The sequence below is a fragment of the Dendrobates tinctorius genome, unplaced genomic scaffold, assembly GCF_039654945.1.
Source record: "Dendrobates tinctorius isolate UK_male_01 unplaced genomic scaffold, ASM3965494v1 ptg000191l, whole genome shotgun sequence".
NCBI lineage: Eukaryota > Metazoa > Chordata > Amphibia > Anura > Dendrobatidae > Dendrobates > Dendrobates tinctorius.
Window position 1 is genome coordinate 21,285,715 of NW_027361858.1, and position 27,608 is coordinate 21,313,322.

Consider the following 27,608-nt stretch of genomic DNA (forward strand, 5'->3'; position numbering starts at 1 on the left):
CCATGGTCACCATGGTGATATAATGGTGGTAGCTGATGAGAATGAGGAGAAGGAGGATGATAACAGCAAATAGCCAAAATCAGGAAGCATATACACATGTGTGGGTGTGAAGAGGTGCATGGGAATATACCTTCCAAAAATGACACTGGATTTGAGGTTATGTTTCACTGATGTCATTCGATGGTGTAGAGAAGTCTGGCCCAATCCAGCCCTTGTTCATTTTTATAAGAGTCAGCTTGTCAGCATTTTCAGGCGTAGAGAGCCAGGTCATGCCACGTGTCCTGCTTGGATACCCAATAATTATAAGGCACAGAGAAATCACGGAGGAAATTGGTATGGTCAGCAAGGTACTCCCTCAGCATCTTCCAAAAGTTTGCATTCCTTGTGACAGTCCCCCGCGCCTCAGGGCCACTACGATGGGAGGGTCAGAGAAAACTCTCTCAGAACTTTGGAATTGTTCCCCTGCCTCTGCTGGATTGGAGTTGTTTCTCTATCGCCTGTACTCCTTGGTTGTCCAATGAACTGTGACCTCTGCCGCCAGCGTTCTCAGATGGGAATTTTTTTAATAATTCTGCAACAATGGCCTTCTGGTACTGCACCATTTTAGTACACCTGTCTGCCTCTGGAAGAAGAGATAGAAAGTTCTCCTTGTAGCGTAGGTCTAGAAGTGTCACCAACCAGTAATGACTGTCACCCAAAATTTGGAGAATGCGAGGTCACGGGAAAGGCGCAATATAAAGTCAGCCATTTGTGCCAGACTGCTAACTGGCAAGACTTCCGTGTCCTCACCAAGAGGACGACTGACCATGCTCTCCTCCTCCTCCCTATCCTCAGGCCATCCAAACTGAACAGACAATATGACAGTTGTACTTGTAGTGCCGTCTATAGTACATGAAAGTAGCTCCTGTTCTTCCTCCTCCTCCTCCTCTTCTTCATTGTCAACCAATCCACGTTGGGATGACATGAGGCTGGGATGTGCATAATCACCCTGTATTGTTCCATCTCATCGTGCTTCACCTGCAATGCATCCTCTTTCATTGTGAGCAGAGAACTTTTCAGAATACAGATAAGCGAGATGGTGACGCTAATTATGGCATCATCGCCGCTCACCATCTTGGTGGACTTCTCAAAGTTTTGTAGGATAGTACATACAGTGGGGAAAAAAAGTATTTAGTCAGTCAGCAATAGTGCAAGTTCCACCACTTAAAAAGATGAGAGGCGTCTGTAATTTACATCATAGGTAGACCTCAACTATGGGAGACAAACTGAGAAAAAAAAATCCAGAAAATCACATTGTCTGTTTTTTTTTTCATTTTATTTGCATATTATGGTGGAAAATAAGTATTTGGTCAGAAACAAAATTTCATCTCAATACTTTGTGATATATCCTTTGTTGGCAATGACAGAGGTCAAACGTTTTCTGTAAGTCTTCACAAGGTTGCCACACACTGTTGTTGGTATGTTGGCCCATTCCTCCATGCAGATCTCCTCTAGAGCAGTGATGTTTTTGGCTTTTCGCTTGGCAACACGGACTTTCAACTCCCTCCAAAGGTTTTCTATAGAGTTGAGATCTGGAGACTGGCTAGGCCACTCCAGGACCTTGAAATGCTTCTTACGAAGCCACTCCTTCGTTGCCCTGGCGGTGTGCTTTGGATCATTGTCATGTTGAAAGACCCAGCCACGTTTCATCTTCAATGCCCTTGCTGATGGAAGGAGGTTTGCACTCAAAATCTCACGATACATGGCCCCATTCATTCTTTCATGTAACTGGATCAGTCGTCCTGGCCCCTTTGCAGAGAAACAGCCCCAAAGCATGATGTTTCCACCACCATGCTTTACAATAGGTATGGTGTTTGATGGATGCAACTCAGTATTCTTTTTCCTCCAAACACGACAAGTTGTGTTTCTACCAAACAGTTCCAGTTTGGTTTCATCAGACCATAGGGCATTCTCCCAAAACTCCTCTGGATCATCCAAATGCTCTCTAGCAAACTTCAGACGGGCCCGGACATGTACAGGCTTAAGCAGTGGGACACGTCTGGCACTGCAGGATCTGAGTCCATGGTGGCGTAGTGTGTTACTTATGGTAGGCCTTGTTACATTGGTCCCAGCTCTCTGCAGTTCATTCACTAGGTCCCCCCTGCGTGGTTCTGGGATTTTTGCTCACCGTTCTTGTGATCATTCTGACCCCACGGGGTGGGATTTTGCGTGGAGCACCAGATCGAGGGAGATTATCAGTGGTCTTGTATGTCTTCCATTTTCTAATTATTGCTCCCACAGTTGATTTCTTCACTCCAAGCTGGTTGGCTATTGCAGATTCAGTCTTCCCAGCCTGGTGCAGGGCTACAATTTTGTTTCTGGTGTCCTTTGACAGCTCTTTGGTCTTCACCATAGTGGAGTTTGGAGTCAGACTGTGTGAGGGTGTGCACAGGTGTCTTTTTATACTGATAACAAGTTTAAACAGGTGCCATTACTACAGGTAATGAGTGGAGGAAAGAGGAGACTCTTAAAGAAGAAGTTACAGGTCTGTGAGAGCCAGAAATCTTGATTGCTTGTTTCTGACCAAATACTTATTTTCCACCATAATATGCAAATAAAATGAAAAAAAAACAGACAATGTGATTTTCTGGATTTTTTTTTCTCAGTTTGTCTCCCATAGTTGAGGTCTACCTATGATGTAAATTACAGACGCCTCTCATCTTTTTAAGTGGTGGAACTTGCACTATTGCTGACTGACTAAATACTTTTTTGCCCCACTGTATGTCTGACATCCATGTCCACTCCTGAGGTCTTATGTGTGGAGTCAGAACTGAATACCGACAGCCTCGTCAACAACTGCCCTCTTCTGCTCACAAATCCTTTCCAACATATGCAGTGTAGCGTTCCAATGCATGGGGACATCACACATCAGTCATTGAGCCGGAAGGTGCAAACACTGCTGAAGCACGGTAAGGGCAGCGGAAGCTGTAGTTGACTTTCTAAAATGGGCACACAGGTGGTGTACTTTCACAAGCAGATCCAGCAGCTCCAGGTAGCTTTTGAAAAACCGTTGAACAGCGAGGTTAAGCACATGGGCCAGGCATAGTACGTGTGTGAGCTTACCTCGCCTCAGAGCCGCCACCAGGTTCCGGCCATTGTCACACACGACCATGCCTGGCTGTAGATTCAGCAGTGTCAGCCACACATCTGCTTGCTCTTTCAGAGCTGTCCACAACTCTTCAGCATTGTGTGGTTTGTCACCTAAGTATGTTAGTGTTGTAGCTGTTTTCGTTCTGACCCAAGTCAGGCCTGCCAGATCACCAGTGAGGCCAAATTAGGAGTTTACGCCCTTAATTTACATGTGCGCTTGGAGACAAAGGAGACTGCACACAGGTCGTGGGCAAATCACTTTATCTGACATAATGAAACACAAGGCAATATTAACATATTTACAACAAATGTAACTCTATGTAGCTCGTGTAGCCCCCACCGTTACCCAGGGTCATACTTTATTTACCATGTACCCAGAACATGTTGTGGCTGACTATTGAGAACATATATGATAAGAAGTATAGTCTCCTTGAAGAGGAGACTGACAGACTGCTGCGTCATGAGAATAAATTCTAGCAATGAGAGACAAAAGGCAATTAAAGGCAAACCACTAACCCTTCTATATCTCTTGCTTCAGCACAGCCTGTTGCCGCTTGGCTGAGGCAGTGCTGCAGTGCTTCCAGATTGTGACTGATGTGGTCATTTCAGAGATGTAGGCTGAAGAGGAGGAGGAAGAGGTGCAGCATCTGTAGACTGTGGGAGCAATCCTGACTGACATAGGGCCCGCAATCCTCAGCGTCGGGAAGACATGTTCCATCCCGACCCTGGGTCCCGGCTTCCACTATGTTAACCCAGTGTGCCATCAGCGAAATGTACCATCCCTGCCCAATAACACTTGTCCACATGTCCGTGGTTAGGTGGACTTTCCCAGTAACAGCATTGTTGAGGACAAGGGTAATGTTGCGGGACACGTGCTTGTGTAATGCCGGGACGGCATACCGGGAGAAATTGTGGTGGCTGGGGACCGAGTTCCTTGGGACGGCCGCCGCCACCAGGTTGTGGAAAGTTTCTGTCTCCCCGAGCCTAAAAGGCCACATTTCGAGAGCAAGCAGATGAGAAATGTGTGAATTTATTACTGTGGCCTGTGGGGCTTTGGATGTGTATTTCCTTTTGCGTTCCAGTGACTGGGGTATGGACAATTGAAGGCTGCGCTGTGAAAAGGATGTGGACGTGCTTGATGTTGGTGCTAGTTGAGTGTGGGCAATGACAGGTGCAGGACAGGAGGCATCTTCGCATGCTCCGTGGACAAGGGATTGGCTTTCACTCACAACAGTGGAAGAAGCAGTGGTGTCACCCGCAGACACTGTTCCTGGAGCCTGGCGTTCGGCCCACAAAGTTGGGTGCTTTGCTGCCATGTGCCTGATCATGCTAGTGGTGGTCAGGCTGGTAGTTTTGCTACCCCTGCTGATGCGGGCATGGCAGGTGGTGCAAATATCATGTTCGGGGTTATTGGCAGAGTCTTTAATAAACAACCAGACTCGGGAAGACCTAACAGTTGTACTGCTAACTTCTGTTGTGTTGGTGTTATGAGGAACGGTTGCCCGCCTTCTGACTGCGGCCACCACACTGCTTCTCCCTGCCTGTTGGGGTGCTATGCCCCCCTCCCCCTGTATGCTGCTGTCCTCGCTCTGCATGTCCTCCTGCCAGATTTGGTCAGTTATTATATCATCCACCACCCCATCTTCCACTTCCGCACCCTGGACCTCCTCCTGACTTTCTGGCAATTGTGTCTCATCATCGTCCACCTCTTGTGACATGTTCCCATTGTCACCTTCGTGTGACTGTGGCTGCTCAAATATTTTGGCATCGCTACATGCGATCTCATCTTGCCCCACTTCAAGTGGACCGGGCGAGAGGACAGAATCTATAAATGGAAAAGTGAACAGCTCTTCTGAGTGTCCAAGTGTAGCATAAGTTGTCTCCGGGCACTCGGCATGGTGGGAGGAAGGAGGATCAGGGTGAGGAATATGCGGTCCAGACTCACTGCTACTCAGACTTGACTGTGTGGAAGACATGCAGGGCAGGGGCCTGAGCTCCCGCTGAATAATACCGGAAATGCTCGGCGCTCGCCGAGCACCGCGAGTACAGCGATGCTCAGGTGAGCACCGAGCATTACCGAGTATGCTCGCTTATCACTAACGATGACCTGTCTGATGTTAAGACGATAATGCGCCTATACAAGTTGTTGCCTAGTGTGACAAATGGCATATGCTGTATTTTAGCGATGAGCAAGTAAATAATCCAGCAGCCACTTCAGCATTTTGTGGGCGCCTTATGGGACACCCTCACTGATTTGTAGGCCCAGCGTGTCGACATTGTCGCGATGTAACACATATACGATGTTGGGCCTACTAATCAGAAGAGATGCGGGAGATGCCGACAAATGGGGGCATTTGGCCGGGCTCCTCTTCGGTAGCCAAAAAATACTGATGTGGCTGTTGGATAATGTTGGCTAAAGGTCCTGCAAATCAATTCTCTAATTTCTACTATGTTTGTGTCAGAGGGCAAAGATATGTAGGTAATTAAAGGGAATCTGTCCCCAGGACTTTGCCACTTAATCTGAGAATAGAAAGAATAGAAAAATTTAGGAGCAGAGACTCTGATTCTAGCGATGTGTCACTTACTAGTCTACTTAGTGTAGTTTTCAGAAAATCACTTTTTTAAAAGCAGGAAACTCTCATTAGAGGACTACTTGGCCTTTTCTCATGTAGTCCTCTGTATCAATGAGCTTTATATAACCCTGCCCTAACCACTTATTGTCAGTTTCCTGCCTATGCACAGTGTACACAGAAAACTGTCAATTACTATTGTCAATCAGAGAATTGCTAGACTCAAAGTAGTTAAAACTGCCCGGTAAAGTAAGTGACACATTTTTGGAATCCTAGGAACAGATTTCCCTTAACAGTTCTCTGTCAGTAAGGAAAGCTTGTGAACAGAGAGTGGCAGTATTCATATGGGTACTGATCGAAATCTCGAAATGGCACCATTATCTAAAAAAAAAAAAAAATAATAATAATTACACCATTGGATTTTTTTAGCTGCTCGGTTCTGGAGCTTGGGTGCCAGGAAAAGATGACATGGGCTTTGCCAATCACCATAAAATATTCATCTAACCTTTTTAGAAAACTGCACGGTCCGCTTGTTAAAAACTATCCAAAGGAAAAAGTCAAGGCAAAAAAAAATTGCACTGAAAAACTGTTACCTATGATTAGCTATTGGTCACATATTTTAGACAGTTTTAGTTCATGACCACAAAGCCTATGTCATTATAGTCTGTAGAGTACTGTTATGTGATTGGTCATGACTATGGGTCACCCATAGTATAAAACACAGTTTTAAGAAGGTTATTTAATAAACATTGAATTTCCCGGTCTCTGACGGGAAAATTATCTTGTGTAAAACTTGCAGACTGCAGATGTCTCTGAAATGCTTATAGTTCCCACCCACGTATATCAAATAAATCAGACTTTTGGGCTGTGCTTCTACTCACTGTTATATCATGGAGCCAGTGCGCCAGATGGAATGGAGTCAATGTGATCTCCGTTAGGGACTGACACTGAGCACATCATAGTAGGACATAACAGTTATAAAAATGTGAACTCATCTGTATATTCTCTCGGGAAGAGACTTGGACAAGGTTTACCTAAGACTAGAACAATAATAACTATATTTCAGGATACTCCGTGGTATTCACCTCTGTGATCTGTTTCCCGAACCTCATCTATTACATATTGTGTCTATTATGTCTGCTGCTTTGGTAATGGCCTGTATTCCAGAATGGATGGGCTTGTAATGAGATTAGAAAAACAATCTTCCCATTACATCCATCCATCCTTATCTATATTAGTATTCTCTGTATGGCAAAATATAAACATTTCTCTTTGATCAGTGTAGACATATAGAGTAAGTCGGAGTCTGTATTCGTTTTCCATTATCTATCGGACTTGGATTGTATATAGGGCATAAATGGTGAAGATATAAATATTTTGTTCCTATTTTATTTGTCACCAAGTAAGTATATAAAATTGGTCTTTATACAAAGCATGTCCATTGCCCAAACAATGGACATGCACCGAACGCAGCATGTTGCATTTTGGTGCGCTTGGCGCACCTTCAAAAGTGCGCAGCGCACTCAAAAATCCTACTAGCGCAAGGTCAGCGCACGGTCTGCGCACCCTATATTAAAGATAGGGTGCGCAGATCACATGCGGCCATGTGCGATAATAGGCGGTGATGTCAGGAGGGGGCGCGGCAGGGGGCGGGGATTATCGGCGGCGGTGCGCAGACGGCAGAAACGCTAGTGTGAAACTAGCCTTAGTGACGGAGCTAATTTTGACCTTAATGACCAGGCAAAGTTTTTCTATATCTGACCAGTGTCATTTTATGTGGTAATAACTCTGGATCCCAATGGATCCCACTTATTCTGAGACTGTTTTTTCATGACATATTGTACTTCCTGATAGTGGTAACATTTGGTTGATATGATTTGCCTATATTTATGAAAATATCAAAAATTTGATAAAAAATTTGAAAATGTAGCAATTTTGAAACTAAATTTTTATGCCCTTAAATCAGAGATTTGTGTCGCATAAAATAATTAATAACATTTACCACTTGTCTACTTTACATCTGCACCATTTTTTAAATATAATTTTTTATTTGTTCGGAAGTTACAAGGGTTAAAAGTTGACGAGCGATTACTAATTTTTCCAACAAAATTTTCAAAGCCATTTATTTCGGGACCACATCACACTTGAAGTCACTTTGAGGGGCCTATATGACAGAAAATACCCAAAAGTGACACCATTCTAAAAACTTCCGGCGCTTCACAAGAATTATTGGAACGTGAAAGGAAAAAATGAACATTTTACTTTTTTTCCCACAAAAATTATACTTGTATTTTTTTTGCTTTCCCAAGGGTAACATGAGAAAACGAACCCCCAAATTTTTCGTGCAATTTCACCTGAGTATGCCGATACCGCTTATGTGGGGGAAAACTACTATTTTAGCACACGGTGGGGCTCGGAATGGAAGAAGGAATATTTGAATTTTGCAACACAAATTGGCTGAAATAGCTTGCGGGCTACATGTCACATTTGCAAGTCCCTCAAGGTGCCCAAACAGCAGAAACCCCCTATAATGGACCCTATTTTGGAAACTACACCCCTCAAGAATTTTATCCAGTGGTATGTTGAGCATTTTGAACCCAAATATACTACATAGAATTTGATAACATTAGGTCATCATATTGAAGATATAGGGTCTATCACAGTGATCAAAAGCAACCAATAAGAAAAATCCCTGCTGTTGTCGGGTGCTGGCCAGCAGATTCCAGTGGGCACACTGTGCATGCGCCCACAATTGTTTTTCATGAAGAGGATGTGGACGGCCAGTGGGCAGAGCAGGAGGGACTGGAGGATGGCAGAGGTACCAGAGGGCATCAGTAAGCACACTTTTTTATATGATTGGGCACCGGAAAATCCAGCCCTGATCGCGTTTTCCATGGTCTCAGCTACCTCCGACTGGAGATTTTTGGACTCTGGGGGGGCACTGTAGGCTTATTCCTGATCATCATTTTAAAACAGTGATGAGGGAACTAGGCCCCTTAGCGACCACAATTTAATGCGTCTCAGCTGTCATTAAGGGTTTATAATAGAGAAGGATAAAACTGTGCAGGGTGTGAAGGAAATTCAGGAGACAATAGGTGTCCCAATAATACATTGCCGGATTTGCATGTAGTAAGTCAGCGAAGGGAACTCCATGAAGGGTCTCTACTTACAAGATGTAGTTATCCCATGAAGGATTTAGTGTACAGTAAGCTTAGGAAGATTGAAAGATTTACCTATAAAACCAAATGGCATACCGGTCAATCTCTTAGGGCTCTGCAGGGACTTGAGAAACATTTTTTATAAATAGTTCTAAATGAAATCAAGTCTTCATCCGCATGCATTTTTATGTTCGACTTGAGGGTTTACTAGACTATTATCAATTTTATCTTTCAACCAAACTATTGTTCATCCATTTATGCATTTTACTATTCATTATCAGTGGCCTTGATATTGACATCCCATTTGGCATTATATTTATCATACAAATAATGATGTTGACTACTGTACTTGGCTTCCCCATGATGAAAAATGCAGCCTGTGTTATATCTTTACCAATTTTTTTTATTGTGTGCAGTTGTAACTAAATGTTCATTTTCACTGAGAAATGTTATTATCTAATATATCTATATTTGCTTTCTGTCCAACAGGATTGTCCAGTAGAATCAGGAGATTTTCGGGCACAACAGTGTTCTGCTCATAATGATGTGAAATATCAAGGACAATATAGAGAGTGGCTTCCGGTTCACAATGACCCTGAAAACCCTTGTTCTTTGAAGTGCCAAGCAAAAGGAACATCTCTTATTGTGGAGCTAGCTCCTAAAGTTTTGGATGGTACTCGCTGTTATACAGAGTCCTTGGATATGTGCATAAGTGGACTATGCCAGGTAAGTTCATTTAAACCAACATACTAAACTAGCTGAATAGCCCGGCGTTGCCCGGGCATAAGAACTGTGGTTAGTTATAACAAATTATAATTATCCTCCGTCCCATAGTCCAGTGCTCATATTCCTATCATACATATCCGCCATTCCACAGTCCAGTGCCCAGATAGCCATCATACATATCCGCCATCCTATAGTCCAGTGCCCATATACCCATCATACATATCCTCCTTCCCATAGTCCCATGCCCATATACCCATCATACATATCCTCCATCCCATAGTCCCGTGCCCATATACCCATCATACATATCCTCCATCCCATAGTGCCGTGCCCATATACCCATCACACATCCTCCATCCTATAGTTCCGTGCCCATATACCAATTATGACATCTTCGCCATGGCAACCCCATTATGACATAACTGTCACCTTTGCAACCCATTATGACATCAGCGTCGCCATGGCAACCATTATGACATCATAGGGCGGGGCTTAATACACACACTATGACATAACTGTCACCTTTGCAACCCATTATGACATCAGCGTTGCCATGGCAACCATATATATAAAGCTGAGTGTATAGCCCCGCCCACTCCGCATAGCCACATCTAATATATAAAGTTCAAAGTGTGTATGTATGTGTGTATGTATGTGTGTATGTGTGTGTGTATGTCCGGGATAGGCATCCGCACCGTCGCAGCTACAGCCACAAAATTTGGCACAGTTGCACGTCTGGACCCCGATAGCATCCTAAGCTGTGTTGTGAGGCGAAATTTTAACCCTGCGCGTTACAATTCACCAAACAATTTTGCCCCTATCTACATACTGGGGAAAAAGTGTGTGCGTGTCAAGCCCCACCCCTCATTATGATGTCATAATGGTTGACTATGGGATGGGGGATGTGTGATGGGTATATGGGCACTGGACTATGGGATGGAGGATATGTATGACGGGTATATGGCCACGTGACTATGGGATGGAGGATATGTATGACGGGTATATGGGCACGGGACTATGGGATGGAGGATGTGTGATGGGTATATGGGCACTGGACTATGGGATGGAGGATATGTATGATGGGTATATGGACACGGGACTATGGGATAGCGGATATGTATGATGGGTATATGGGCAAGGGACTATGGGTTGGAGGATATGTATGATGGGTATATGGGCACGGGACTATGTGATGAATGATGTGTGATGGGTATATGGGCACTCTACTATGGGATGGAGGATATGTATGATGGGTATATGGGCACTCGACTATGGGATGGAGGATATGAATGATGGGTATATCGGCACGGGCCTATGGGATGGTGGATGTGTATGATGGGTATATGGGCACAGGACTATGGGATGAGGATATGTATTATGGTATATGGGCACGGGACTATGGGATGGAGGATGTGTGATAGGTATATGGGCCCTCGACTATGGGATGGAGGATATGTATGATGGGTATATGGGCATGGGCCTATGGGATCGTGGATATGTGTGATGGGTATATGGGCACGGGACTATGGGATGGAGGATAATTATAATTTGCTATAACTAACCACAGTTAGTTACTATGCCCGGGCAATGCCGGGCTCTTCAGCTAGTTCACTATAATATCCCACATCATCCCATCAGCCAGAGCTACCGGACTACTACCCGTAATATCCAACATCGTCCCGTCACAGCCAGTAAAAGTAGAATAGTGAAATTGCACAGAAACATGGTTCACTAAGATCCCAGGTTTTCTACTGATCAGGCTGATATTCTCACTTATCTGCCACCATAAATATCACAGTCATGCTTTTCATCAATGGACAGGCACAAACCTTATACATTAGTACAGTAGAGAAACCTTCACGCACATTTTCATGCACCGTCAACTTGTAATTTGTCCGGCTGAGTTGCTCATTGATGTATAGCATCTGTAGGCAGTATAGTATCATATTTAATGGGTTGTTATGGGAAAATCATTACTTGTTATATGGGCATATTCAGGTGAATTATGGGGAAAGTAGCACTTTAAAAAAACTCACAGCATCAGAGCACAGTAACACATCAATAATGCAAAAAAGTGTCTGAGAAAATATTAAATCCACATGACATTTAATATGTGCACTTTCCTACATTCATGTGTGTCACTTAATGATACCACACGGGAAGGGGGATTCATTTCTGTCATGCACTCACTGCTCCTTTCTGGGGGACAGACGATGGCTGGAGCTTATGTTCCTGGGGATGCTAGATTTCTCCCACCGTGTCAGTGTCTGCTGAGGTATTGTCAAGTGGGAAAACTTGCGCATAGCAACCAATCACAGCTCAGCTACTTTTAACCAGCTCTGGTGAAATGAGAGATTCTTAGTGATTGGTTGTAAGGAAAACTGTTGGTCATAGCAACCAATCACAGCATAGTAACTAACTGTGGTTAGTTATAGCAAATTATAATTATCCTCCATCCCATAGTCCCGTGCCCACATACCCATCATACATATCCACGATCCCATAGTCCCGTGCCCATATACCCATCATACATATCCTCCATCCCATAATCGAGTGCCCATATACCCATCACACATCTTCCATCCCATAGTCCCATGCCCATATACCCATCATACATATCCATGATCCCATAGGCCCGTGCCCATATACCCATCATACACATCCTCCATCCCATAGTCCCATGCCCATATACCCATCATACATATTCGCCATCCCATAGTCAAGTGCCCATATACCCATCACACATCCTTCATCCCATAGTCAACCATTATGACATCATAATGAGGGGCGGGGCTTGATACACACACACTTTTTTCCCATTATGTAGATAGGGGCAAAATTGTTTGGTGAATTGGAACGCGCGGGGTTAAAATTTCGCCTCACAACATAGCCTAGGACGCTCTCGGGGTCCAGACGTGTGACTGTGCCAAATTTTGTGGCTGTAGCTGCGACGGTGCGGATGCCAATCCCGGACATACACACACACACATACATACATACATACATACACACACATACACTTGAGCTTTATATATTATTAGATTATGAATTTTCCCTTTAGTTTTCATGTTTTGTTTTCCTACCCATTGGTTAAAAACCTGGAGAGGGACTGGTGGGAGTTGAACCTAGGACCCCAGCGGTGCAAAGCTACAGTACTAACCACTGAGACACTGTGCTGAAGGCTGCATTTTTGATTATACACTATTGGTGCCATTTGTTATTTTTGCGATCTAAAATATGTTAAAAATGCATGTATTATCAAGATAAAGAATATGAATGTTTGAACACCCATGATTTCCAGTCAAAGCTATTGTTCTGACATTGCCACACAATAATGTGCATGAATTTACCGGCCACTCAGTGACCGATTGCAGAGAATATATGTGGTCGTTTCACCCAATAGAGATAGGGAGACAAGTCATTGCCAAACACTTATTTTCCAGCATAATAAGGAATTGCATTAGTTAAAATAATCTTTCTACTTATTGATGTCAATACTTACAAGATTTGTGGTGCATTTCACCCACTTTGTATCTGCAGATATTAATCTTAGGGCAGGTTCGCACGCTCATATAAGTTGGTCAGGGTTTCATCCAGAAAAGTGGGACAATTTTTCTCTCACGTGTCATCCGTGTGCAGTCTGTATACAATCCGTTTTTATACTCAGCAGCTATTAATCACTTACAGGACCATTTACAGTTTCCTATGTTACAGAGCTGCCATGTATCCATAAAAATCTGATGTTACACTGTGGCTCGGTATGACATCCAATCTTCTTTTACACATCCATAGACTTCAATGGGTGATTTTCATCCGGTTTATGGAAGAAACTAGTGCATGCTGCTATTTTGTTCACATGCAGGTTTGGTTAGTGAAAAAAAATGCTCATCTGCACTGCCCCATTGAATAATATTAGTCGAAGTGCTGTCCATTTTTTTCACAGTCGGATCAAAAATGTGATCATGTGCACAATCCCTAAAGGGGGTTTTACACATAGCGATATCGCTAGCAATATCGCTAAAGCGTCACTGGTTTTGTGACGTTATAGCGATATTGCTAGCGATATCGCTATGTGTGCTACTTACCTCCGACCGACTCCCCCGCTGTCCATCGCTGATCGCGCGAGATTGGGCGGCTCCATTTCTCGTCGTCTGTTTCCTGCTGTGTGAGACGAGCGACGCGTGGAGGCGGGCGGGAGGATGTCAGGATCGCTGTGTGTGAAAGGTAAGTATCGTGCGCTGCGTCGCTGCTGCATCGCTGTGAGATCTTTCTGTGTGGCAGCTCACTAGCGATCATTTAGCGATGCACCAGCGATCCTGACCGGGTCGTATCGCCGGTCGGATCGCTGGTGCATCGCTAAATGTAAAGGGGCCTTAAGTTGCATAGTCAACTTTAATGTTTTTCTGCCATGGAGCTCACAGGATGGTTTCCAATTGAATCATTTACAGTATATGATGCCTACAAACCAGTTTTACTTCTACCTTTCTCTGCACTTGAGTGATATGTACTTTACAAAGTAAGATAATGCAGACCTTTGTCCTATGTTTCTTAAAAAGTATCACTTTACATTACTTGAGCATTCCATTTGTCTATTAGCATCATATTCTTTGAGTAAGTCGAAATGAGCATTATTTTGATTGCATAAATACTGTATATGCTAGTACACATACTAAATACTGTCACAGAGAAGCATGATATTTGATCAAAATTATGTTTACTAAATACCCTTATTATTATTACTACCTTCATGCAATTTTTGCAATTTATTTTTTAACTTTTTTATTTTAGGATATTTGTTTTTGGTTTTTGGCTTTATCCATGTAATTATGTAGGAGTGCTAACACAGACTTTAAATCAGAGAGCTGCGGTACATTGTGTAACTATGTAGTGCAGCTCACTGAAGACACTTGAAGATCTTGGGAAATGCACAAAGGGTATATTACAATTCCAAGTACTTTCTGATTGACAAGGTCATTTCTAGGAATGCTGCCATTTTCGTAGACTGGCGCCATGCATATTGTGAGTGCCCAGGTCCATGGTGTTCACATTAGTGTGACTTCTGAAATATTTTGTCTAATGGTACACTTTAAATTTTTTGGTGTTCACATTACATTGGTGTGACTTTTGAAATATTTTATCTAATTATATGCTTTTAGTTTTTTTTTAGAAGTACAGTAATTGAAATGTAATTCAGAAACAATAGAATTTTTTATTTGTAGTCATTCAGATGGCTAATAGTATGATGGATTTTAAAGAATGCTTTAAAAAAATTAATTTTGTGAACAAATCAAACATAAGATTTTGTAGTTTATGAAATCTCCAATTTTATTGACTGGTATGTGCAACTCCACTACCCTTTAAAAAATATCCAACACGACAAGGAGAAGTTATGCCATAAAATCAATTGCCTTTATTAAATCACAATACTGAACACATAAAAACACTAAAAAAATGCGCTTCAGGAGATACGTGTCTAATAACACCCAATAAGGTAATGTATGTATCACCTCATGACAGAAAGACATCACAGAGGAGCATGCAGTAAATCACTGAAAGAGTTTTTCACAGTTGCTCCACTGAGTGTCATACAGGCACTGCATATATAAAGTAAGATACTCAATAGTCTACACACATGTGCGCCAGAAAGGCCAAAATGGAGAGTATCTCACAAAAAAATTGACCCAATGGTCACCGCACCACAGAGATGATAAGAGATGATATTTGTACATTGAGGTAGGCATAATATAGTATTCAATAACCAAAAAGACAGTCACAGCTTATTAGTGCTACAAAGTACACATCTATTATCTTTCCTCCTAAGTACAGAGTCTAACCTAGACAGCATAATGCTGCAGTTTCCAATATATGCACAACCAACTGTCACATATTAGTGGTGCCACCAAGCCAAATCTGCCTGAGATCAATAAAGTGCAAAGTGCATATTGAAATTATACAACCTTATTGGGCGCGATTCCCCGACGCGCGTTTTGACTTCACTTCATCCCTTGACACTCATGAAGGCAATTGATTTTATGGCATAACTTCTCCTTGTCGTGTTGGGTATTTTTCATTATGAAGTGCCATTGATGTAGGCCGAACCTTTTTGGATTTATTCCACTACCCTTTAGTTTCCTGTAGTTTGCAATTCATTCTTGGCAAACTATAGGTTACCGATGCTTGACAAGCTGATAGGGAGTCTGTTGGTTGGCGGAGATTATAAATTACATATGGAAGCCATTGTTATAATAGTATAGCAGAGTGTTGCATATTATATGGTGTTAACACCAAGTCCAGAGTATATGGCAGCATTACACCACTTGCAATGGATAGATAAGCTTTATTTTTTACAGAGGTCAATACAGTATATATGTGCATAGACTGTTCTGACTAGTCAGTGGATAACATTAACATGATAAAGTCTGTTTGTTAAGAAGAAAATAGGAGTGTAATTAAGTCTTCAGTGTTTTCAGGCGAATGGCGTTTGTAGATTTTGTATGGCTGTCAGCATCCGTCTAGTTTCGAGATTATCTGGGCATTGACTCCTGTGAAATGAGATTCCCTGCAGTTCTGCACCACTGTTTAATATGGAAATGAGCCCCCAAGTTGTTATTTGTTTTTCTTCCCGCTTCATTTCCCTTGGCATTGGGTCTCTGAGCTAAGCCAACACCGCTGGCCCTTTTGTGTAGGAAGAGAAATTCTTCTGGCCGAATCTAAATTGGCAATGTAAAAGCTACGGGTAAGCAATATACTCTAACCTTGTCCTTTGCGTACTTTAAATCCACTGGGGCTTATACCTCTTCCACCACCACTTTCCTAAATAGTCCCAAGAGCTTGGCTTGGATGGTTAACATGTTTTCTTTATTCCCCCTCTTTCTTTTCAAGGAGAGAGAGTGAGCGCAGGAGCCAGGTTAAACAAAGACTCGTAGTGGGAGAGTGAATATTAAAAACAAAACATGTTCCATGCTGGGTCTCAGGGCTCTCCGTCTCCACTGTCTGATGCTCCCTTGGTTCAGAATGGTAGCCTAGCCTGTTAGGGGGCATTGCCAAGTAATGCCTCTTTGGCAGCAAAGTCTTGTACATATCATCTTGCATTGAATGGAAGAAGTCACAAAGCCAAATCAGAGTTACTGAATCATTCTTATCTAGAGAAAAATTGTTAGCAGCGGGTGGACCTCATTTGCATATGTTAAGAGTTCCAATTAATTTTTAAAATAAATGTGAATGTTCACTTTATGTTACAGCTCACTCAGAAACACCCAGACCTTTTGTGTCTTTATTAACTTAGACCATCTATCTTTTTCATGGGCACAGAAATCTTGGCAGAGTGCACATAGCTTCATTTCTTTGTAACTCTTTCTAGTTACCAATGGTAAGTAGTGAGAGGATAACATACGGCATATAAAATAAGATTGTACCAAGACACGCTATAATGAAACAATGGCAGCTGTGCATTGGAGGTGATAATACTGTATGTACTTATCATCAAATGGTGAGGGAAACTCACGGAAGACAAAAGAAATAAAACTTCAGTTGCAGTTATATCACTCAGGACAACATGACAGTTTTACAGATCAGGTAAAAAAAAAATACTTCCATAGGTGTCAGTAAAAAAACACAACCCAAAAATGTTGCATATTGGTCCCTTGGTTGACCTTAGTTTAGCAGGACTGGGATATCAAAGATCAAAAAAGTGTAATTTGACACATAGCTTTTACATTGATAGGCTTTAATTGAGTCAATCTTCAAAGGTAATGAAATGGTGTGTTGTGAGTCAAGATAACTATTGCTGCATTGGTACATGTTGTAGTTATGTGTGAACTATGACACTTGTCTCGACAGCATAACATCTTTGCAGCTTACGGGTCAGTGTCTCTCCTTGTGGAGACAAGCCTGGCATATCCGTGTCAGGAGACTTAAAGGCAATGCAATGCTCCAGTGGGAAAATAAATATGCAAATTGCCTGTTCAGAGAGGAAAAGGACTTTGAACTTTAGTCCCACCAATTGGAAATAGCAATGCAAAAAGTCAATATCGACCCTTCAACAAGTCTTGCCCATGACTTAGGATAAAAGCCAAACCAGAATCTCTATTTGCAGACACGTGTTTCATGGGTCTCTTCCTCTCTGAAGAGGCAAATGGCATAACATCTTTGGGAAACTTTCATCATCACAGTCAAGAGACCATGCTCTGATGGTTCTGAGAAACACAAAAGTAGAAATTAGTTATATTAGGGTAAAGAGCGAAATAACATTTATTAAAATGTATTAAAAATGACGTAAGACGATGTACCGTATATACTCGAGTATAAGCCGACCCGAGTATAAGCCGACCCCTAATTTTGCCACAAAAAAACTGGGAAAACTTATTGACTCAAGTATAAGCCTAGGGTGGGAAATGCTCCATAGATTATTCCCCCATATGGTGTCCCCAGAAGAAGCTCCATAGATTGTTCCCCCATATACTGCCCCCATAAGAAGCTCCATAGATTGTTCCCCCATATGCTGCCCCCATTAGAAGCTCCATAGATTATTCCCCCATATGCTGCCCCCATTAGAAGCTCCATATTGTTCCCCCATATACTGCCCCCATAAGCAGCTCCATAGATTGTTCCCCCATATACTGCCCCCATTAGAAGCTCCATAGATTATTCCCCCATATGCTGCCCCCATAAGAAGCTCCATATTGTTCCCCCATATACTGCCCCCATAAGCAGCTCCATAGATTATTCCCCCATATACTGCCCCCATAAGAAGCTCCATAGATTGTTCCCCCATATACTGCCCCCATTAGAAGCTCCTAAAGATTATTCCCCCATGTGCTGCCGCTGCTGCAGCATGTAAAAATAAAAAAAATGACATACTCACCTCTCCATCGCTGGGTGTCAGATACTCACCTGTCCTGCGTCCATGGCTGCTCACCGCTATCTGCCACGTCATCAGTCAGTGACGTTCAGACTGCAGGGGGCGCGGCGCGCACTAATTACGTCACCGCGCCCTCTGCTGTCTGAAGTCACTTACCGATGACAGACAGCAGCAAGCAGCCATGGACGCAGGACAGGTGAGTATCGCTATACTTACCCATCCTGACGCTGTCGCTTGAGCCCCAAGCTTCTCCATGCTCTCTCTTCCTGCGTTCAGCGGTCATGTGATAGCGCTCATTAAAACTCATGAATATGCGCATATTCATGAGTTTTAATGAGCGGTACCACGTGACCGCTGAAGGCAGGAACAGAGAGCGCGGAGAAGCTGGGGGCTCAAGAGACAGCGTCAGGACGGGTAAGTATGACCTGACACCCTCGCCCCCTCTCCCCCTCCGACCCCCCAGTGTATATGACTCGAATGTAAGCCGAGAGGGGGACTTTCAGCCCAAAAAAACGGGCTGAAAATCTCGGCTTATATTCGAGTATATACGGTAGATTGTTTTCATTTAATATTTCCGCATTCCTTTTAGTGACATCTGTTCTGTATTGACACACATTAGAGCTATTACGTGTGTAATGACATATCATGTAATAATATGACTAAAGAGAGCATAAACAAAAATAAAGAAAGAAGCCAGCAAAATAGTATGGAGCCAGTAATAAACTGCTTCTGTGTCTTGCGGGACTATAGACCAGGAAAACAATAAAAAGCTATATATATAAGTTGTGTTTCCTGTTATCACACTGTGTAAATACAATAACAATAGCCTAAAATGTTGTATTAGAATGACAGCTTCTAACATAGAAGCATAATGGATTCTATTATAAAAGATTAATTTCTTGTTTATGGTTAGTGAAAATACCTTATGTAGCTCACTTGTCAGCTTTTCTATGTAGACTGGGATAGAGTCAGTAAAGACATCTCATTAAAATTAGAACATAAACAAGTTAAATAGGCACTAGCATTGACCTCTTAGTAACAGAGCCAATTTGGTACTTAATGACCAAGGCAATTTTTATAATCCTGACCACTGTCACTATATGAGGTTATAGCTCTGGAATGCTTCAACGGATCAAACTTATTCTGAGTTTGCATTTTCGTGTTTTCTTGACATATTGTACTTCACGTTAGTGGTAAAGTTTAATCGATATGACTTGCGTTTATTTATGAAAAAATTGGAAATTTGGCAAAAATTTTGAAAACTTTGCAATTTTCAAACTTTTAATTTTTGTACCCTTAAAGGGAACCTGTCACCCCCCCCAGGCATTTTCAACTAAAAAGCCACCTTGTGCTGCACTAATGCTGCATTCTGCATTTCTGTCAAGGTGGCTCTTTTATCTGGAGTCCCTTCCACCGCTGAAAGAGTCGTTTTTATAATTTGTCCCTCATACCTGTAGTTTGTCCGGGGAGCAGGTCTTTCCCCCCCGACACAGACGCCTCACATCCATCAGTCATTTCCTCCTTTCCTCTTGGCGCCGCCTCCTCCGCGTTCATTTATTTTCCTAGCGCCTGCACTGTAATCTTGTTTCTTGGCCATGCGCAGTTAGCGCTGCCCGTCCACTGACATCACATGATGTCTTCCTTATCGCGCCTGCGTGGACGTGCAGCCCGAGATCCCTCCCCGCAGTCTCTTCTGATTTATTCACACTGTGGGGTGGGATCTCAGGCCGCACATCCACGCAGGCGCGAGAAGGAAGACATAATCCCTAATCCCAACCCTATCCATGACCCTAACCACAACCCTAACACACCCCTAACCCTAATCCCAACCCTAACCGTAATCCCAACCATAACCACAACCATAACCCTAACCACTACCCTAACCCCAACACCACCCTACCCCAACAGAACCCTAGCCCCAACCCTAACCGTAGCCCAATCCTCAAAAGAACAAGATACAGTTACGGGGGATAGCTAAAGCTTAGAAACTTTGCTTGCTTTTGGAGCTCTATTCTTTGATGTTGGACTCGGGGCCTGGGCAAATTCCCCAGTGTTGGTGAAACTCGGGAATCTTTGAAAAATTGTTATTGCCTTTACTCATCACTTACCTTATCTTAAAAAATTAATCTGAGTTAGAGAAATCCCTTAAAATTCAGTATATCGAAGTGTTCTTGAGTCGTGAACTCAAGAGTCAGACACGCTTAACAGAGATTTAGACTCCATGGTGACTTTCAACCCAATCTCATGATTATACTTACCGTCAGGACCTTTCCTTACCTGCCTTCCATGCCCTAACATTGTGCTCTCTCACGCCTCTAATAGTACACATAACGCTCTATGGTTTAAAAGAACTGGACTCCCACCGCACTCACTCTCCCACCACCCTATCGACTCCTGCACCCAAATTTTTCTGTTGATTCGTTAGTTCTTTATAAATTGTTACATGTCCTATAATTTATCTTCTACGGATTACCACGTCTTTTTATTACTACTAACGTTTTTATTTTACCGGAACAATTTACTGCCTGTGCCTGTGAACAAGTTGTTTGATTGTGACCTTCGTTTTAACCATTTTATAAAATCATAATAAAAAGAATGAATAAAAATAAATAAAAAATGTCAGTTTATTTAAAGAGCTACATCTAAAATTATGTAATGTTGAAACCACCATTGAGTTGGTTCATTCTTTAAGTGTTTTAATGTTGATCAATTAGCTGTACTACCTATGTTGTTGTGATTTCATTTTCCCCTTCACTACTGAGGCCCGAGGAACTCCCTCTTCTGGTGAAGAAAGGTAGTGAGCCTGATTGTCAAACACCTGGGGCTGATGATGATGACTGGCTGAGTGGAGTTAATGACTGGATATAAGGCTGCCGGCGCCCTTCTGGCCTGCGGGTGATTTCTCTGTGGACTTCTAGGAAACCAGTCTGATTCCTGCTCATCTAAAGCTAAGATTTCTGCTTTGCCTTTTTGCATTAGTGTTTTGTTTTCCTTGCTTTTTGGTTTCTGCCATTCCTTGCTGGGGTTAGCTGAATCTCCTTTTGCCTGTTGCTCTGTCTTCAGAATATTCCTGAGTAGAGTTGAGCGACTTTTGTTTTTTTAGGGTCGCGTTTCGTTTCGTGAATCCCGACTTTTCCAAAAGTCGGGTCGAGCAAGATCGTCCGATTATAGGGAAAAGTCGGGGTCGTCCCGAAACACGAAACCCAATGTAAGTCAATGGGGAATAAAAGTCGGCAGTGAGAGGAGGACAGGAAACACACCTACAGTGCCCATTTGAATGCCAAAAGCATCAATTCTTCTTACTTAAGCTTGTCAACCTTAATTAACTTCATAATATAAGTTACGCACTGAAAAATTGGGGTTATTTGGCTAAAGTTGTGGGGGGGGGGAGGGCTGGCTGCAGGTTTTCATGTGCCCTGGGCGAAAGAGCGCCCCTTTAACACATACCACAACTCATCATGCTCCGATACGGCAGATAAATAGCGGTATAGTACAATGAAAAATACCTCACTTTTTACATCTCATGACGAGGCCCATCTATTTCTCCATACAGAATCATTGGTCCCATATAATGTTTGAAACAGTATATGATGAGCTCCACATAATGCTACAGTATATGTTGGTCCCCATGGATGAAGCTCCACTGTCTTATGGGCCCAAATAATGCTCCAAACATAATGGGCCCCATTTCTAATGCTCTAGTGTATAATGGGCCCTGTAAATGCTGCTCCAGTGTCTGATGTCCACCTTTGGAATGTTCCAGTGTATGGTGGGCCCCATCTATCATTCTCCAGAGTATAGTGCTCCCCAAAAATTGCTGTCCCAACATTGAAAACAATCAAATAAGTCTCCTCGCTAGGGAATCCCTGTACTTGTCTGGACAGGTGCTGTAGCTTGCTTAACAGCTCGCCAGCCGTTCTCACGCCCAGTATGGATTGCACGTGATTGCACAAAGGTTAGAAAGGGTACCGTATCCCTGGATAACATGTATGGATAGCGTACACATTCAAAATATATGTCTCAGGAGGCAGGCTCAGACGGTGTCAGGCCCAGTATGGATTGCACGTGATTGCACAAAGGTTAGAAAGGGTACCGTATCCCCGGATAACATGTATGGATAGCGTACACATTCAAAATATATGTCTCAGGAGGCAGGCTCAGACGGTGTTAGGCCCAGTATGGATTGCACGTGATTGCACAAAGGTTAGAAAGGGTACCGTATCCCCGGATAACATGTATGCATAGCGTACACATTCAAAATATATGTCTCAGGAGGCAGGCTCAGACGGTGTTAGGCCCAGTATGGATTGCACGTGATTGCACAAAGGTTAGAAAGGGTACCGTATCCCCGGATAACATGTATGGATAGCGTACACATTCAAAATATATGTCTCAGGAGGCAGGCTCAGACGGTGTTAGGCCCAGTATGGATTGCACGTGATTGCACAAAGGTTAGAAAGGGTACCGTATCCCCGGATAACATGTATGGATAGCGTACACATTCAAAATATATGTCTCAGGAGGCAGGTTCAGACGGTGTTAGGCCCAGTATGGATTGCACGTGATTGCACAAAGGTTAGAAAGGGTACCGTATCCCCGGATAACATGTATGGATAGCGTACACATTCAAAATATATGTCTCAGGAGGCAGGCTCAGACGGTGTCAGGCACAGTATGGATTTGACGGCCCAGATTACACAGCGGAGGAGCAGGGAGAGGTAAAGATTGCAAATGCTGGGGCCCTGCCCAAGCAAGGGGGGCCCACTTGTGGGCGTCGGTACTGGCACTGGGCCCCTCATAGTACAGCGGTGTGTCTGACGGCGGGTGTGCACCACCACCGTCAGAGACACTTGATTGCACTATGAGGGACCCTGTGCCAGTGCCCGCGCCCAAGAGTCGGCCTACCCACCTGTCCAGGGCAACGGCACTCGCACGGTGTCGTGCGCTAGGTGGTGACCCCGGCCATGGGGGGGGAGGCAGCACAGTTAGGGAGTTTTAGAAAGTGGCATATGTTGATGTTGGACATTCAGCTGATGCAAAAGGCGAAATAGGTGAAGTACCAGGAAGAGGTGGACCAAAGCAAGCCATTTTTCTGTCACCCTATGTGTCATCAGGGGAAGGTAGGACAAAATCCTTGGAAACCCATGCGTGGTTCATTTTAATGAAGGTTAGATCATCCACATTTTGGGTTGACAGACGGGTCCTTTTTTCTGTCAGGATTGATCCAGCTGCACTGAAGACTCTTTCCGATAGCACACTTGCAGCTGGGCAAGCGAGCTCCTGTAAGGCATATTGGGCCAATTCAGGCCAGGTGTCCAGTTTAGCGGCCCAATAGTTAAAGGGGAATGACCTGTGTGGGAGAACATCGATATGGGAGGAAAAGTAGTTTGTAACCATAGTTGACAACTGCTGTCTCCTGTCACTTTCCATCGATGCAGTATTACCAGTTGTGTGAGCGGTATTTGAAAAATCAGTCCACAACATTGTCATGAAACCCCTGTCTCCAACGCCACTTCTGCTGTGTGCACCACGAACACCTCTGCCAAGCTTCCCCCGGCCCGTACGGCTCGTGTGAGAACCATCACCGCTGCTGTGTGCTGGGAATGCCTCAAGCAACCGATTTACCAGAGTTGCTTGTTTATTAGCCAATATTAGGTCAAGGTTCTCCTGTGGCATGATGTTTTGTAATTTGCCTTTATAGCGTGGATCCAGGATGCTGGCCAACCAGTAGTCATCATCGTTCATCATTTTGGCAATGCGGGGGTCCCTTTTTAGGATCCGCAAGGCATAATCTGACATGTGGGCCAATGTTCCCGGTGTCAATGATGCACTGCGAGTGCTGGGTGGAGGAGCACTTTCTGGCAAATCCACATCCCTCCAGTCACGCACAAACCCTGTACCAGACCTTGCCACGCCAACATTTTCACTTGCCCCACGAGATGCATCCTCCTCCCCTAAGTAATCATCCCCATCATCCTCCTCCTCCTCCTCTTCTTCCTCCACCTCGTCCAGGAGAGGTCCCTGAGCAGACAATGGCTGAATGTCATCAAGGATTCCCTCCTCCTCTTCCTCCTCATCAACATTGGCTGCAGACGCCTGGTCCTTAAGGTGCGTCAAAGTTTGCATGAGCAGACGCATAAGTGGGATGCTCATGCTTAGGATGGCGTCGTCTGCGCTTACCAGCCGTGTGCATTCCTCAAAACACTGAAGGACTTTACAAAGGTCTTTCAGCTTCGACCACTGCACGCCTGTCAACTCCATGTCTGCTCTCAAAGTGCCTGGCCGTGTATCCTCCCACAAATGCATTATGGCCTGCCTCTGCTCGCACAGCCGCTCCACCATGTGCAGGGTGGAGTTCCACCTTGTTGCAATGTCGATAATGAGGTGGTGGTTGGGAAGGTGGAGCAATCGCTGCAGCTTCTGCATACGAACGGAGTGTACAGGCGACCGGCGGATGTGCGCGCACAGTCTTTGCACCTTCTGGAGCAGGGCTGTTAACTCCGGATAATTTTTGAGGAAGCACTGCACCACCAGGTTCAATGTGTGAGCCAAGCAAGGTATGTGGCTGAGTTTTGAAAGGGCTATGGCTGCCACAAAATTACGCCCGTTATCACTAACTACCTTGCCTGCCTCAAGATGTACACTGCCCAGCCATGACTCAGTTTGTCGCTTCAAGTACTCGGCCAGCACCTCGGCGGTGTGTCTGTCGCCCAAACACATCATCTGCAACACAGCCTGCTGACGCTTTCCACTAGCTGCTCGATAGGGGGACACATCGTGTGCAACAGTGGCAGCTGCAGATGGAGTGCTCGTACGACTGCGCTCTGTGGACGAGCTTTCGCTTCTGGAGGAGGAGGAGGAGGGTCGAACGCCTACAGCTAACTGTTTCCTATACCGTGGGCTAGGCAGCACTGTCCCACCACCGCTGTCCCCTGTGGACCCTGCATCCACCACATTAACCCAGTGCGCAGTGATGGACACGTAACGGCCCTGGCCATGCCGACTGGACCATGCATCAGTTGTGAGGTGCACCTTTCCGCTCACTGACTGCTTGAGTGCATGGACAATGCGGTCTTTCACATGATGGTGGAGGGCTGGGATGGCTTTGCGAGAGAAGAAGTGGCGACTGGGTAGGTCATAGCGTGGTACTGCGTAGGCCATGAGTTCGCGGAAAGCTGTGCTTTCCACCAACCGAAAGGGCATCATCTCAAACGAGATTAGTTTGGCAATGTGGGCGTTCAAACCCAGTGTACGCGGATGAGAGACTGAGTACTTTCTTGACCTACTCATAGTGTCTGGGAGGGTGAGCTGGACTTGAGAGCTGCATATGGTGGAAGTAGCGGTGGACAGGGCGGACTGAGAGAGGGTTGATGATGGTGATGGAGTTGGTGTTCTTTCTGATGGCCTAGAATCAGTCTTTCGTTGATATAACAGTGGGATTCCCTGACTGCTGTGGCCTTGCAACGACACCTCAACATTTTCTGCTGTGCTAACCGGTGGGCTTACAGTGGGGGAAACAATGTAGTGTTGCTGACTACCTTCGTTGTGATCAGTTGCACATGTGGCACTTGAGGTTTGGTGTTGTGTCCACGCTTGCAAGTGCATGCTGGTTAAATGTCTAAGCATGCAACTGGTATTCAAATTTTTCAGATTTTTCCCTCGGCTAAAGGTCTTTGCGCACTTCTTACATATAACCTTGGCCTGATCATGAGGATTTTGTTCAAAAAAGTGCCACACTGCACTCTTCCTACTTTGGCAGACATTTTGCGGCCTAGCACACTGTGATCTTTTGACCCTCTGGACAAGCTGTCCAGCAACTCTTTTGATGTTTGGAACCTGTCTTTGGAGTGCTCCGGGCCTGCCAGATAACAGCTGTTGCGATGTCGATGTCTGCTGTGGATGCTCCTCATCTGAGCTATTGGAAGCAGCACCCTCTTCCCCCAATGGATACCAATCTGGGTCAACAACTGGGTCATCCATCACCTCCTCTTCTATGTCATGTGCACCTTTCTCTGTGTCACCGTGTATGGTGGTATAGTGTGCGGGAAGGGGCACCTGAGTCTCATCAGGGTCAAAATCTGGCTCTGTACACTGCGAGGACAATGTAGTGCTCTGAGTGAATGTACCAGCAGAATCATCCATCAGCGGCTGTGCATCAGTGCACTCCATGTCAGATTCATCTTGGCCTGGGTAATTCACCATTTGACTTGATAATCCAGGCATGGTATGTGAAAACAGCTCCATGGAGTAATCAGTAGTATGGCCTGCGTCATCCTTCAATCTTGGTTGGGGTGAAGGACACAAGGAAAGGTGTGGTTCATGAACATGAGCCTCCAATGACGACTCAGTGCTTTTACTTTTTACAACTGAAGAAGAGGATGCGATAGAGCTGGAGGCTGAGTCAGCAATGTAAGACAAAACTTTTTCCTGATGCTCTGCCTTTAAAAGCGGTTTGCCAACTCCTAGAAAACTAAGCGTTCGAGGCCTTATGTAGACAGACGATGACGCAGGGTCAGCACCTCCTGCATTCGGTCCTATTTTGCTCTTGCCACTACCATCAGATCCACCACCAACACCATCATTACCAGCTGCCAACCCCCGCCCAATTCCACGGCCTCTTCCACCAGCCTTCCTCATTTTTGGTAGAAATGTAGACAAAATCCAACAAACTATATAGTAATGTAAAACAAGGTACAAGGTGTCTATAGGACAAGGGAGATTTAGAATTTCTGCACACACTTGTGGACAGTGGACACTTTTGGATTGTGTGAGGCCCACTGATATCTGAGCGCTATGTGACACGCTCGATGGCACAGCTGCCTGTGACCAAAGTGACGAGAGGATAATGGAAATTTTGAATCTCTGCGCACACTTTTGGACACTGGACACTTGTGGATTGTGTGAGGCCCACTGATATCTGAGCGCTATGTGACACGCTCGATGGCACAGCTGCCTGTGACCAAAGTGACGAGAGGATAATGGAGATTTTGAATCTCTGCGCACACTTTTGGACACTGGACACTTGTGGATTGTGTGAGGCCCACTGATATCTGAGCGCTATGTGACACGCTCTATGGCACAGCTGCCTGTGACCAAAGTGACGAGAGGATAATGGAGATTTTGAATCTCTGCGCACACTTTTGGACACTGGACACTTGTGGATTG

The 27,608-nt window shown here is 44.3% G+C and overlaps 1 protein-coding gene across 2 annotated transcripts in view; it reads left to right on the forward strand.

The window, feature by feature from the left end:
* Window positions 1-27,608, forward strand: part of ADAMTSL1 (ADAMTS like 1) — a 487,614-nt gene that overhangs the window by 121,937 nt on the left and 338,069 nt on the right. For both annotated transcript variants that reach the window (XM_073552482.1, XM_073552481.1), the window contains exon 4: window positions 9,347-9,583. In XM_073552482.1, the coding sequence (XP_073408583.1) occupies window positions 9,347-9,583 (237 nt within the window). The remainder of the gene's footprint in view (window positions 1-9,346; window positions 9,584-27,608) is intronic.